Source organism: Zootoca vivipara, chromosome 15 (genome assembly GCF_965207765.1).
Source record: "Zootoca vivipara chromosome 15, rZooViv2.hap1.1, whole genome shotgun sequence".
Lineage (NCBI taxonomy): Eukaryota > Metazoa > Chordata > Lepidosauria > Squamata > Lacertidae > Zootoca > Zootoca vivipara.
Window position 1 is genome coordinate 12,689,792 of NC_142598.1, and position 14,507 is coordinate 12,704,298.

At 46.9% G+C, this 14,507-nt stretch overlaps 1 protein-coding gene across 1 annotated transcript in view; it reads right to left on the bottom strand.

Moving 5' to 3' along the window:
* Window positions 1–1,014: 1,014 nt before the first annotated feature.
* The window catches only part of LOC118097823 (uncharacterized), a 33,506-nt gene continuing 20,013 nt past the window's right edge, over window positions 1,015–14,507 (bottom strand). The window contains exons 12-20 of the mRNA XM_060268952.2: window positions 12,412–12,489; window positions 12,225–12,313; window positions 11,562–11,598; window positions 10,416–10,564; window positions 9,541–9,603; window positions 6,719–6,794; window positions 5,220–5,304; window positions 3,639–3,726; window positions 1,015–2,248 (exon numbers count right to left, since the gene is read on the bottom strand). Of these exons, the coding sequence (XP_060124935.1) occupies window positions 2,135–2,248; window positions 3,639–3,726; window positions 5,220–5,304; window positions 6,719–6,794; window positions 9,541–9,603; window positions 10,416–10,564; window positions 11,562–11,598; window positions 12,225–12,313; window positions 12,412–12,489 (779 nt within the window). The 3' untranslated portion in view covers window positions 1,015–2,134. The remainder of the gene's footprint in view (window positions 2,249–3,638; window positions 3,727–5,219; window positions 5,305–6,718; window positions 6,795–9,540; window positions 9,604–10,415; window positions 10,565–11,561; window positions 11,599–12,224; window positions 12,314–12,411; window positions 12,490–14,507) is intronic.

Here is a 14,507-nt window from a genome sequence, read left to right on the forward strand (position 1 = left end):
GAAGCTGTACGCCGGCTCCCTCAGCCAATAACGCGAGGTGAGCCACGCAACCCCAGTCGGTCACGACTGGACCTAATGGTCGGGGGTCCCTTTACCTTTACGCTGCACCCAGTTCCTCAAATGTGTGGCTGTTGGGTGATAGAGGTGCAGCAGAACGTATGTTTGCATGCCCAACGTATTCTGTGCCAAGCTCCAAGTAGCTAAACTTAGTTTACCTACTCTTGAGCTCTCTCAGGAATTGGGTACAGCTAGGCACAATTTTCTCTCATTCTTTTTGTGATTTGATGTCTACCCACCTTTATTTTACACTGTTGTAGTACCAAGTGTGCTCACCCTATTCAAAAGGGAGGAAGTACTGTACAGGAGGAGTTGAGTTGAGGGGGACTTTGATAGAACGTTTTGTTTTGGACTGAGGGTCAGATTTAGTCAGATAAACAATTACACTCTCCATTTTGTGTCAATGTGAACCAGTGACCAAGTGAAACGTTATTGGTACATATCTGTCCCAAGAGACAATGGGTGCACCTCTGGGGGTGAAATTAAACCACTGTGTTAGCAGCACTGATCTGCCCGGGATGCAAGTCTGGGCAGTGTGTATGGAGGTCTTGGGCTGGCCAGACAAGAAGACCCTCCTCTCAGCTTCACTGATGTGGTCCAAAGGAAAGCAGAGCAATACATTTGGCACCAGTTTGGCTGCAGGAGTTGCCAGAAGGAGGCATACACGGCCAAGTGCAGAGCCTCAATTTGGCCTGATCACTGTGATTAACTATAACCTAGGAACAATAGGGCATGCCATTTTAGCGAGTGAAATCAATTTTTGCAAATTTCTATAACGAGGGGTCTTTAAAAATACATCTTTGGGGGCTAGAAATTCAAATCTTCTATTACCTTTGTGATTGGACCACATTTAGCTTGTCGAGTCTACATTTGATAAAGCAGCACATAAACTTTCAGAAAACCAAAGAATTTTACCTTCCGAAAATGTCAGGTAACTAGAAATAGAATAACGGCAAGTACTTGGTAATCCTTTTAATGTTTCTTGCGCAATTTTACCAAGGAAAACTAAATTATTTTTATTTAACCAAAATATCTCTTGAATTCCCAGCTCGTGTTGCAACTTTTTAGAACCCCTCGTTTTTGGAATCTTAAGAGTTGCAAAATTCAACACGCCCTAACAGGACAACTTGCAGACCACAACCTAATTTCATGGAGTGGTGAGGAAAGCTCCCCCCAACTCATCAGTTCAGACCTCTGGCAAGAGCAGTCTATCCCTGCCATGGCCTCCTACTTGAGCAGGTAGGGGGAGAAGATGTGGGGAGTTGCCCGAACCATGGCATGCAGCACCAAACAGATTATCCCCCTCTTCCAGCCTGGTTCATCAAATCCTGGGTGGAGATGGCAGCTATGTTACATCTATAAATATATAGATATATATATATATTCGTTCTTTGGTTCCTCACCAGTTTGCCTTCTGTATAACGGTTTTGTACACCTGCCAAAATTTTGTGAATGGGCGCATGCCCCACAGCCCTCTTAGTTGGAATTCTGAGAAAACAATCCTGTCTCCATCAGTGCAAAGATCCTGGCAACCCCCAAGCCTTAACCATTTTGAATGCATTTGTAAGAGGACCTATATGGGAACAAGCACTTTTTCATGCCCCCCATGATCATGGCAACAGATCAATATTAAGGTAATGCCATTTCATTTTGTGGGGATGGGCAGTTTTTTATGCAAAAGCCTGAGGCCCATCATTCCTCTGTATGTTTGGTTCAAATACTCTCTGTAACCATGGTCATTCTCCCCAATATATTTTCAGCTATGTTTTTAGTCTATATGATTTGGAGGGCTATTAGTTCAGAGCACCTATTTCTGCTGGCCTCTGCGGTATGCAATTTAAGCCAAGGAGCATTCATTGGCTCAGGATCGGGTACCCTAAATTTGGCCAGTCCCAAGTAGCGTGGGTGTAGATCTAAAGATGTAAAACCTCAACCCAAACAATTATTACTTCATATTCCATGAATAACAAAGATTTTTATGCACAGGAAAAGTGCCTGTTCTCCTGCCTCAAGCCACCCAAAACTTCCAAACGCTTAAAAAAAAGTTTTACTTTGTATTGGTTTGAGACAGCTGGCCCTATTGCCCAAGAATGTCGTAATAAATGTCTGGTTTTGCCATTATGCCAAGAAATTGTTCCAGCTTCAGGCCAATCTGGAACAGTAGTGCTTCATTCCACCACTTTGCCATGATCTGTGTGAGAAAGAGAAGAGTACAATAGCAGGGATACACTCTGAGGAAGAATACTTCAAAGTAGTTACTAGAATACACCATGCAACGTGGGGGGGGGGGCAGCACCTCTATCAAGGTCATTTGTGCTCTAGGTAGACCAACTGAAAGGGCCTGGAGGTATCTCAGTTAAGGGAAAGGGGACTTGCTAGCCGTAAGAGAAATGGGATATGAAATAAAGTCAGGTTGGGAGGAGAACCAGCACAACTTTAGTGTTTTACGGTATTGGCATTTTAGAAGCCTGCCCCTTATCTATTTGAAGGAGGCTCAACTAGACATTACGAATGCCACAGAGGGAGCTTCCTGCAGAGTCAGTTCCCCACTTTCTACGAGCCATGAGGGCTAGTGTTTACCTCGGTCGACTGGAGCCCATCCCAAGCTATGGCTCTGGGTTGGCCACTGTGAGAAGGGGATGCTTCAAAATCACACCCTTTGAATGTCCTTGTTTGGCAGGTTCTGCCAAACCACGGGGGCAAAGGTGTCTCTTTTGAGCAACTGCACCTGCCAGCGAGTGGATGCATTTCATCATATATGACAGTGTGTGAAAAAGAATGGGGTAGTTGCCTTTCCCTTGTTAATGTGGCATTCGCATTTTACGTCTGGGTAACACATCTAGATTTGGTCACTGTTGAAACAAAAACCAGCCAAGGGCTTCTTGGCAAAGAAGGAGGAGGAAGAGGCCCACATACATTTCAGTAGGATCCTGCAGTAATATAAAATGTGACCAGAGAGCACCCCTCTCTTCAGATGAAAACTAACCAGCTTCGAGAGCGGCGCACATGATCCTTGGCCGGGAAGGGGCAAAAACTCATCCTCGTCGCCACATTTGAGAGGAACCAGGGCGAGAGGCAACAGGCAGGTGCCAATGTAGGAGTGAATTTATGTGGCTGTTTCTGCTATGTGTAGGGGGATGAACTATTGAGAGGTACCAGCCACCTGGGCAGTAGCAGCAAGAGAGGGAGCTGTGGTCTCAACCACTAAGCCTCTTGGGCTTGGTGATTGGAAGGTCGGCGGTTCGAATCTGCACGACTGGGTGAGCTCCCGTAGCTTTGCCCCAGCTTTCTGCCAACCTAGCAGTTCAAAAGCACACCACTGTAAAGTAGATAAATAGGTACTGCTGCGGCGGGAAGGTAAATGTGTTTCCATGCGCTCTGGCTTCCGTCACAGTGTTTCATTGCGCCAAATGTGGTTTGGTCATGCTGGCCACATGGCCCGGAAAGCTGTCTGTGGACAAACACCGGCTCCCTCGGCCTGAAAGCGAGAAGAGCGGCGCAAGCCCATAGTCGCCTTTGACTGGACTTAACCGTCCAGGGGTCCTTTACCCTTTTTACTAGCAAGAGAAAGTCGTATTTACCTGGATGCTGATAGGAAGCCCTGAAATAGTATATCCAACTGGTATTACCAGCGCTGGGATGCCAGTCAAGTTGGCCAGTTGCATGTACCTACAAATATCAAGAGAAGGGGCACATCAGAGGTGGTCCAGCAGACATCTCTCTGATCCTTAGGACTCCCTAGTCCACACCCTCTCCCTTCTAGACAATTGTTTCCCAAACCAGTTGTTTTTAGACTACAATTCCCATCACCCCTGACTGCTGGTACTCCTAGCTAGGGGTGATGGGAGTTCTAGTCCACAAACAGCTAGAGAACCAAGTTTGGGAAACTGCCCTAAGACCATATCCCTCAATAGCCCAACTTCACATTATTCTTGAGTACTGGAATGTGAACTGTGACAATGCCCCTTTCTGGCCTGGATAATAATATTATTATTATTATTATTATTATTATTATTATTAATTATTATTATTTATACCCCGCCCATCTGGCTGGATTTCCCCAGCCACTCTGGGCGGCTTCCAACAGAAAAATGAAATAAAATAATCTATTAAACATTAAAAGCCTCCCTAAACAGGGCTGCCTTCAGATGTCTTCTAAAAATCTGGTAGCTGTTTTTTCTCTTTGACATCTGATGGGAGGGCGTTCCACAGGGCGGGCGCCACCTACCGAGAAGGCCCTCTGCCTGGTTCCCTGCAACTTGGCTTCTCGCAACGAGGGAACCGCCAGAAGGCCCTCGGCACTGGACCTCAGTGTCCGGGCAGAACGATGGGGGTGGAGACGCTCCTTCAGGTATGGATGGAAAAATGTGTTTGTAGAACCCTCCAACATCTGCATGCCTTGAATGCAGCCTACTGTTCAAGGGTCACATCCATGCCCACTTTTCCCTTTGGCCCCATCCTCCACTGGCATGCAGCTCCCAGCCCTGCTATAGCGGATATATACTTGCTGAGCAATGAAGGTCAAGCTGGAAAACGACTTGGGCTGCACATCTAGAACTTTCTCTCCCTCTCAAAGAAGTCTAACCAACTGGGGTGTTTCTATCAGCTGAAACCCAGCCAACATGGCGTGTTAATAATCCAGAGAGCATTATTTCTTCTTTAAGATGGCAAAGACAGCAAACCAAAGCAAGTCTCAGTTTCCATGTATCCAATGGCCAATTTCACTTTGGAGGGAGCCAAGTCCCCCTAGAATTCTTCCCTGCCAGTTTTTGTCAGTGGCCTTCCTACAGGGAGCCTCCTCTCCTCTTGCTGACCAGCACTTCACCCAGTGAGAGCAGCAGCAGTGGGTCAGGTGAGGGGAATCAGGAAGTGAGCAGGACGGAGGTGTCAGGGCTCAGCGCCAGGACCAAGAGGTGGAGGGGAGCAGGCAGCCTGACCAAACATAAGGTCGGGAGGAGGCGTTTCGGGGCGCCCAAACTCTTATGCTGGTCCTGTAGCCGGAAACGTCCACTCCCGGATTCTGCGAGTGACTGAGAGGTCATGTTTTCTGCTATCTCTGCACTATGCACAATAAAAACTCTTAAGCGGACTTGGGCGTCTTTACTCAAGAGTAGCCACAACAACACCATTACAGTTTTGCTTTGAAAAACACATGTCCTTACCTCATGGTCCGGAGAGTTGTCCTAATATCGCTACACCCAGTCAGAAGATCAGAGCCCTGGATTCTTGGGGCAGCGCATGCAGTACCTTGCACAAGAGAAAAATGTGTGTGTGGTGTGGGTTTCTGGTTGTTGTTTTTTAAAGTTGCGTGCTTTTATCCTGAGTTATTTGGCTCTTATCCCTCACTGTGACCCTTTCCATTCAACCCCCAGAACCGTTTCCAGTAAAAAAAGGTTAAGTATGCCACACATAAGAGCTGAGCTGGTTCTGAAAGCCAAAATTTCTGTATTTCTCCCTCTATTTTCTCTCTCTTTTCTTTTGCTTTTTTCTTTTCTTCTCTATTTAGATTAGTTTGACTTTTATTGCATTGTATGTTGAAAACTTTCAATAAAAAAAAAATCAGGTAATGAAAAAGGGATGTGAGGTCAAAGGTGAAGAAAAAAACATTTTTATGCAGATGAAATCTGCCTGCAAAACAGAAATCCTTTAAACAGGTACTATGGATTGAATCTGAAATGATACACATACCAAGTGCACGTTCTGCCATCTAGGTAAAGGTAAAGGGACCCCTGACCATTAGGTCCAGTCGTGACCGACTCTGGGGTTGCGGCGCTCATCTCGCATTATTGGCCGAGGGAGCCGGCGTACAGCTTCCAGGTCATGTGGCCAGCATGACAAAGCCGCTTCTGGCGAACCAGAGTCGCACACGGAAATGCCGTTTACAGTACTCGCGGGGATTTGAACCGCCTACCTTCTGATCGGCAAAGTCTAGGCTCAGTGGTTTAACCCACAGTGCCACCCATGTCTGCCATCCAAGTACCACTTTAATTCACCTAGTTGGTCTCTAAGGTGCTACTGGAATGAATTTTTTTCATTTTTTTAAGACTACGGTAGACCAACACTGCTACCTACCTGTAACTTTAATTTACCTAGTTCAGCAAAAAAATCTTTAGTATATTTCTGGCTGCGTTAGGCCAGTTGTTTTTTTAAGTATATACATTTTATGACATAAATCCATATATTTCTTTACTTATTTAATTTATATTCCATGCTTCCCCCCCAAAAGTGTCCAGGGGCGTAAAAACTTCAAGAAACTGAGCCAAGCCACGAGTTACAGTTCAAATCTCCCTTGATATGCCTTATGTGGCGAGGGCATTACACATGTAGAAGATGGCTTAGGAAACGTGCCCATTTTAGAGATTCAACGCCTGGTAGGTGACAACACATTTAACCTCCTTTTTTTAACATACCCAGACAGAGGTCATACCAACCAGTCACAAAACACACACCACCTCCCTAGGAACAAACGGGGGAACCGTGTTGACCTCATACCCTGCTGCATTTAAAACACCCACCGTCATTTGGCCAGCCACTACTATACTCAGACAGTATGAAAACATTTTAATTTAGACCAGAGCACATGCAGGACGGGAAGCAAATCAGGCCAATAAAGCCCCTACAAGTTAATATAATAGTGTTCAATTCAGCTGGCGTCAGATACCTGGGGTAATAAGACAGTTCACATTCGCAAACATCTGTCGTAGAAGGGCCATGGTGCGGCTCCGCTGCCGATTTGCCTGCAAACAAGTGGGAATTGAGTCTGGGGAAAACTGCATACTGGCCCATAGAAGGAACAGTCAGAACTTGGTTCTCAAACACCTCGTGACTCGAATGTCTTGGCTCCCGAACGCTGCAAACCCGGAAGTGTTCCGATTTGTGAACATTTTTTAGAAGCAGAACGTTCAATGCAGGTTCCAATTGAGTGCAGGAAGCTCCTGCGGCCAATCGGAAGCTGTGCCTTGGTTTTTGAACCTTTTCGGAAGTCAAACGCACTGGCGGAGGAAGAGGAGTGGGGGGGGGAGTGCACCGCCCCCGGCAGCGAGATCCTGATGGGATGCCATTGTGACTGCCCCCGCGCCCGCACTGGACGCCACGCCTCCGCAGGCAGTGTGCCGCGCCCCTACGGTGGCGCGCCACACCCCCGGGATGCGCATCAGACTCGCCCCCGCCTGCTCTCTGTCCCCGGTGCTGGAGCATGAAGCTCCGCCACTGGTCAAACGGACTTCTGGAACGGATTCCATTCGAGAACCAAGGTACGGCTGTACTTGCAGCCTGATGGCCAAACAGAGGGACACATGCAAATGCTGGGTTTATTTAAGAAGAAAACCCATGAAAAGCCCCTGCAGAGGGAGACGCACACCTGAACATACCGCAACCTCTAGGGCAGGCATCCCCAAACTGCGGCCCTCCAGATGTTTTGGCCTACAACTCCCATGATCCCTAGCTAACAGGACCAGTGGTCGGGGAAGATGGGAATTGTAGTCCAAAACATCTGGAGGACCAAAGTTTGGGGGTGCCTGCTCTAGGGTGACCAAACCCCTTGCTGTGGGATGGAACACTGGGACAGACAAGTCACAACAGTTCCTAGAGTGTCCACTAAGAGGAACTCACCTGGAGGGACACCTGACTAAGCTCAGTTACTGTTCCTCCAGATATGCAGATGAGATGGATTAGCTGGCAGACAAAAGCCCCTAGCCAGCAGCCATTCTCTCTCTTAGCCTTTTCTTCTTCAACGGGAACACATCTCCAGAGAATCTCCAGTTAGGATGGTTCTCCCTCTTGCCCTGCTGCCAAGAGAGAGACCAGATGGAGCCTCACTTTACTAAGTAGTCTCCACATGTACATATTTGTAACTTTTCTACGTAAGCCTGCCTTTCTGAGATTATGCTGTTAACTCAGGATGACATGTGAGTAAACTCTATCTTATTTTAATACTATTGTGTTGTGCATTTCTTTTAAGAGGGACAAAGGGGATTTGCCAGGAATTATAATATTGGAGTATAATATTGTTGCAGAGGTTCTAACAAACCTAACGCTCACGCTTTACTGCGCACAAAAGGGGAATGTCACTCTGCTGATATTGAAAGATTGCTAACACAAGCTTGGATAGGATCTATCTTATAATATATCCTAACCCACATCCCTAACATTCCCACACTTACCTGCAGGAAATGGCTGTCCAGCCTGCCTCCTCATCCCAGGCTACACCTGGAGGTGAGGAGGAAGGCCTATGCTACTCCACTACCACCCTAAGGCCCCATAGCTTTGGGTTGATTAAGCAGTTAAGCCTCCGGGGTGGCCAGTGTTCTATCCCAGAGCCACAGGACCCAGAGAGCAAGCCTCAGGGCCAGCCCATCACCCAGAAACGGAGCCACCAGGCTGGAGCACAACTACTCCCCACACCTGAACCGCCAAGAGTGACCCATTAAAAGACCAGGTTTACCTAACTAACGGTACAGCAGACTACCTATCGCTCAGCAGCTATTCAGTAGGTGAATGAACCACCTCAAAACAGCTGGATCAGCCAAAAATTCTTACACAGCCCCAAAGTGACCAACAAGCCACACTGAGGGACAGGGAGCAAGGGCAGATGACCAGCCCTTAAAAGGACGGCCCGCCCACCTCACCCACAGGTGTGTGAGTGCACAGGAGCGACAGATAGGTTGCCTCGGTCTGAACAGGCCGCAAATACGCCCACCACCCACTGAGATGACCCTCTAAGTGTCCTTATTTTCCAAAGACAGCCCAGGGTTTGACACAAACCGTCCCAGTTTCTGATTGGATCTTGGAACGTCCCGCTTTTCCTTAGGATGTCCCTATTTTCATCAGAGGAATGTGGGAGGGTATGGAGTTATGCGACCCCCCCAAACCAAGGAGGTAATTAACTGTAACAACCTTGACAATTTTAATCGGAGAAATGTTGGGAGGGTATGCCCTAAGGTGGAACTTTGAAGAGGGGGGGATTTGAGGTAAATGTGTGTGATTATTTAAAAAGTAAGGAGCCTGCAGTTCACCAGATACAGTGGTACTTCGACTTGCGAAGACGATTCGTTCCGCGGCCGTCTTCGTAAGTCGAGGTTTTCGGTTCTCGAGCGCCGCTTTGGCGCACGCGTCGCTCTGCGCAGGCGCAGAACGCGCACCCTGGGCGCGCGCAGAGAAAAGACTTCCGGGGGTTGTCGACTTTGGAAGTCGAAACCTTTGGAAGTCGAAGCGTTCGGTTGTCGAGGCATGACTGCACTGCTGTCCTACAACTCGAGTCATCCCTGACCACTGGCCACGGTGGGTGGGGCTGCTGCGAGTTGGGAGGACATATTTAACACCGCCAAAAGCAAGCAACCTTCTTTCCACTCACAACCAAAACAAAGGGCGAAACCTGAAGAACAGGAAAGCATACCCTACTGTAATACAGCAAATAATAATAATAATAATAATAATAATAATAATAATAATAATGGTGCAATCTTGCAGTTAATTGCCTTTTACCTTAATATAATCCAGAGCTGTGAACTGAGAAGCGATTGCAAGATTAAAACGAGTCTCCAGATTCTGGAAAAGGAAGAAACACGGGGGTAATTCCTATATAATCATGGACAACCTGCCCACCTAGAACAGACATGTAGGTATTGTAATAGGGCACAGAGCTATGCTGAATTAAGACCCCTCCACACACAACCTTCCGCCAGAGAACAGAGACAAAAAGGCACAGATACGGGCAGAGCTGAGCCATGTGTTTTCCTCCTCCTCGCCTTCCTGCCCATCATCGTGTCAGAGCAACATCTGCTTGGATCAGGCACCCCCAAACTGCGGCACCCCAGATGTTTTGGCCTACAACTCCCATGATCCCTAGCTAACAGGACCAGTGGTCGGGGATGATGGGAATTGTAGTCCAAAACATCTGGAGGGCTGAAGTTTGGGGGTGCCTGGCTTGGATGCTCCAGAATTTCCAAGCCCCTTCATCTGAAGGGTGGGCTTTAGGAACAGATTTTAGGACAATACATCGTCTTCCCGCTGCATAGCAGTCACAAAACCAGCAAAATGGGTACACCGAGCATTACACGTCAACCGTGTTTACAGAAGAAAGGCGTAGCCTTGCAGACAGTTCAAGCCGAGCAAGGTGTGTCGCAATCTCCGCAGGGCCAAAACGGAAAGGAATATGGGAACTGCTAGGCCAGTTCACGTGCCACTCAGTGCGGAAAGCAAGGGGGGGGAAAGCACCCTTTCTGTGTTTGCAGAAACTATGGCTAATTGGTGGCCCTGGGGAGGACGATGCGGCTTCACAATCTATCCCAGGGTTTCCAAAACTTGAGTGAGTCTTTGACTGTTTTTGGACTACAGTTCCAAGTCAGCCCTCCACTTACCATTTGTCCAAAGGAATTGTTGAAGTCAGGCTGCAGGAAATCTCTCATCTCACTAAGGATGCAGATCACATGAGCCACTCGTATCTCCTCCAGTTCTGGCAGGGACACATCAACCACGGAGGCACCTAAACCTTCTAGGAACTTCACGGCTGATCATCAGCGGCAGTGGGGGAGGGAAATAAGAGAAACTTAATAGCCTAACAGGTGTCCCCATATGTTTCAGCAAATCTGCAATGAAGTTTACCTTTCTTTTTTGAGTTTAATTTTTTTAAAATTAAATTTCTGTTTTACATTTTAGAATGCTGACTTGAACAACCTTAAAATATCAATGACTTCCCTTCCTATCTTTCCGTGGTTCATTTTGCACAACATAAATCCCTGAATATTTTATATAAACTAAACCATTCAGTATTCCAATATTAAAGGTAAAGGGACCCCTGACCGTTAGGTCCAGTTGCGGACGACTCTGGGGTTTGCGGCACTCATCTCGTGTTATTGGCCGAGGGAGCCGGCGTACAGCTTCCAGGTCATGTGGCCAGCATGACTGAGCCGCTTCTGGCGAACCAGAGCAGCACATGGAAACGCTGTTTACCTTCCCACTGGAGCGGTACCTATTTATCTACTTGCACTTTGACGTGCTTTCGAACTGCTAGGTTGGCAGGAGCTGGGACCGAGCAACGGGAGTTCACACCGCCGCGGGGATTCAAACCGCCAACCTTCTGATCGGCAAGCCCTAGGCTCTGTGGTTAAGACCACGCGTCCCATTCCATTATTACATCTGTCGAAATTTATTTACACTGTTGAATTTATCTTAATGCTGCCCACGTCTTCAAATAAACACAATTTTCCTCCATATATTCAATAAACATTTTTCTTCTTTAAACTTATGTTCTTCTTGTGCTCTTATTCTACAGTATATGTTAGGTCCGCAAGCTGCGCATATTCCATCAATGTAAGTTGCCAATCTTCTCTGGTTGGGACTTCGCTCATGTTCCACACGAGGCACGGTAGTGGCATACATAACCTTTTCTGACCCCATGGAATTTCCTTCTGAGTTCTTCCTAACAAAAAGGACTCTGGTTTGGGTTTTTTGGGGGGGTGGGGAAGTACTTTTAAACTTTTTTCAATTCATTATGAATTATTTACCTTTCTGGCAGGTGGCTAGGATTTCAGCATCACACGCCTGGCAGACAAGCAAAAAATCAAAACAAAAAAGAGTTATCCCCAAGGATCCACCTTTGCAGAACCAAAATTAAAGAACTTTTCTCCTCCTCTCGTCTATGGCACCCACCACGCTCCCAGTCATGTGACAGAGTCATAGGGTGGCCTTATGTTTCCTTAGGGGACATGGAATTGCATATAAGTTGCATATAAGGCAATGGGGTTGTGACAATCTCTTTATTCACAGCAGACAAGTAAAAGACAAAGACCAACTCCCAGCCTACTGCTATATATATGTAGCCAACTGGGCCAACCTACAAACTCCAGGTAAAACTAATTTAAACTAACTAAAACAGTCACTCCTAGCCTTAACTCCTTCCTGGCTACTCTGCTCCTGTGTTGTGCCTGCTATTCAATACACAACAGAATTGTAGAAATTAAAAGGGGACCCCGGGGTCACCTGGTTCAGCCCCCTGCAATGCAGGAATCTTTTGCCCAACGTGTAGGGCTCAAACCCATGACCCTGAGATTATGAGCCTCATGAGGTGCCTGGAACCCCTCACCTAACACCTAGTAAGCATTATTCTGAGGACGGAGTGGCCCCACCTCAATGAAGGATGCAAGAGAAACAAGGAGGCAAACGGGCACCTTAAAGAAAGTCCAGTCAACCCCCAACTTCAAGTCCTTCAGATCAGGTGTGAAGACTTCAGAGAGGGATGGTTTGGGCTGGCCTAATCCTGAAACAGGTGGAAAAGGAACAGTCAACAGGCACACAATGGAAGGGAAGATACGTCGCGGTACCTAGGATGGGAGCGAACGGGCAGTTAAGACTCACCGTACGGGTAGCGGGGGTCAGGACCAGCCAAGACAGCATAAGCGACAGCCGCGTCTGCCACTGATGTAGACAAGGGGCCTAGCCAAAAGGAAGAAGAATAAACAGAAGTTGCATTCTGGATCCTTATAAAAGAAAGAACCTTGCAAGTAGGAAAAAAATCATAGCAGACCAAGTTCCCGCTGGACCTCTTCCCCCCATGTGCTAGCTTTCTATCTGCAGGGAGTTATACGGGTGGAGCACTGGAAACAATCGGCTGCACGTATATAATCTGATGTGACGCTGTCTGTTCCACCACCTCATCCCGATCCCCTTCAGGTGTACGGAAGAATGTGTGAGGGTTTGAACTCGGCAGTGGGCGTGGGAGCTCCATCTTCGTCTGCTGTTATAATTGTTCTCTCTGTTTTATTATTATACAGTGAAATAAGAAAGTACGTCCACAACAAGCAAGTTTCCAGTTCGTATAGAAAGCTGCCTGTGTTCTCAGGAATACGGTAGACATAGATCTCTCTCTCACTCACTCACTCACTCTCACACACCCCAAATTCACACATCACATTAAGCCAAACCACAGCTTAGGACAGGCATCCCCAAACTGCGGCCCTCCAGATGTCTTGGCCTACAACTCCCATGATCCCTAGCTAACAGGACCAGTGGTCAGGGATGATGGGAATTGTAGTCCAAAACATCTGGAGGTCCAAAGTTTGGGGATGCCTGGCTTAGGAGATTGCAGTTGTTTTGCTTTTCAGATCAGTGTAGCACAGCAGCTAAGCCAAAAGTCTGGTTTAGCGTGTCATCCAAATCCAGGATTGTGGTTAAGTTCTTAATAATTACAACAACAACAACAACAACAACAACAACAACAACAACAACAACAACAACAACAACAACAACATTGTTTTATTATTTATACTCCGCCCATCTGGCTGGGTTTCCTCAGCCACTCTAGGTGGCTCCCAACAGAATTAATGATAATGATGATGATGATGATAATAATAATGTGATAAAACATCAGACATTAAAAACTTCCCTCAACAGGGCTGCCTTCAGATGTCTTCTAAAAGTCAGATAGATGTTTATTTCCTTGACATCTGATGGGATGGCGTTCCACAGGGCGGGCGCTACTACCAAGAAGGCCCTCTGCTTGGTTCCCTGTAACGTCACTTCTCACATGGAGGAACCGCCAGAAAACCCTTGGCACTGGATCTCGGTGTCCGGGCTAAACGATGGGGGTGGGGATGCTCCTTCAGGTATACTGAAGCCACATTTGCAACAGGTCCTGGTTGCAACACGCTAAACCAAACTTTGATTTAGCTGCCAGCTCACACTGACCTAAAAAGGCTAGGCGTGAGCTCGTCTCTGGAAGACGGCTTGTTCACTTTACAGTGGTACCTCTACTTACGGATTTAATGCGTTCCGAACGCACATTCTTAAGTCGAAAAAATTTGTAAGTCGAATCCCATAGGAATGCATTGGGAGAAAAAATTCGTAAGTCAAAGCAACCCTATCTAAAAATTCGTAAGTATAAAAAATCCTATCTAAACCGCATCCAAGATGGCAGATGGAGCTCCGTTCGTAAGTAGAAACATTCGTAAGTAGAGTTATTCGTAAGTCGAGGTACCACTGTAATCTATTTCAGGCTTTAATCCATTTATAAATATGCCACAATTCATTTAAAAAAATCAGGAAGTCATACAATTAAAAAAAATGATATACAAAATTAAAATCGGAAACCAGCCAACTATTCTGCCCGGACACTGAGGTCCAGCACCGAGGGCCTTCTGGCGGTTCCCTCGTTGTGAGAAGCCAAGTTGCAGAGAACTAGGCAGAGGGCCTTCTCGGTGGTGGCGCCCGCCCTGTAGAACGCCCTCCCACCAGATGTCAAAGAGGAAAACAACTACCAGACTTTTAGAAGACATCTGAAGGCAGCCCTGTTCAGGGAGGCTTTTAATGTTTAATAGATTACTGTGTTTTATTTTTCTGTTGGAAGCCGCCCAGAGTGGCTGGGGAAACCCAGCCAGATGGGCGGGGTATAAATAAAAAATTGTTGTTGTTGTTGTTGTTGTTGTTGTTGTTGTTGTATTCATGATGGAACAAGT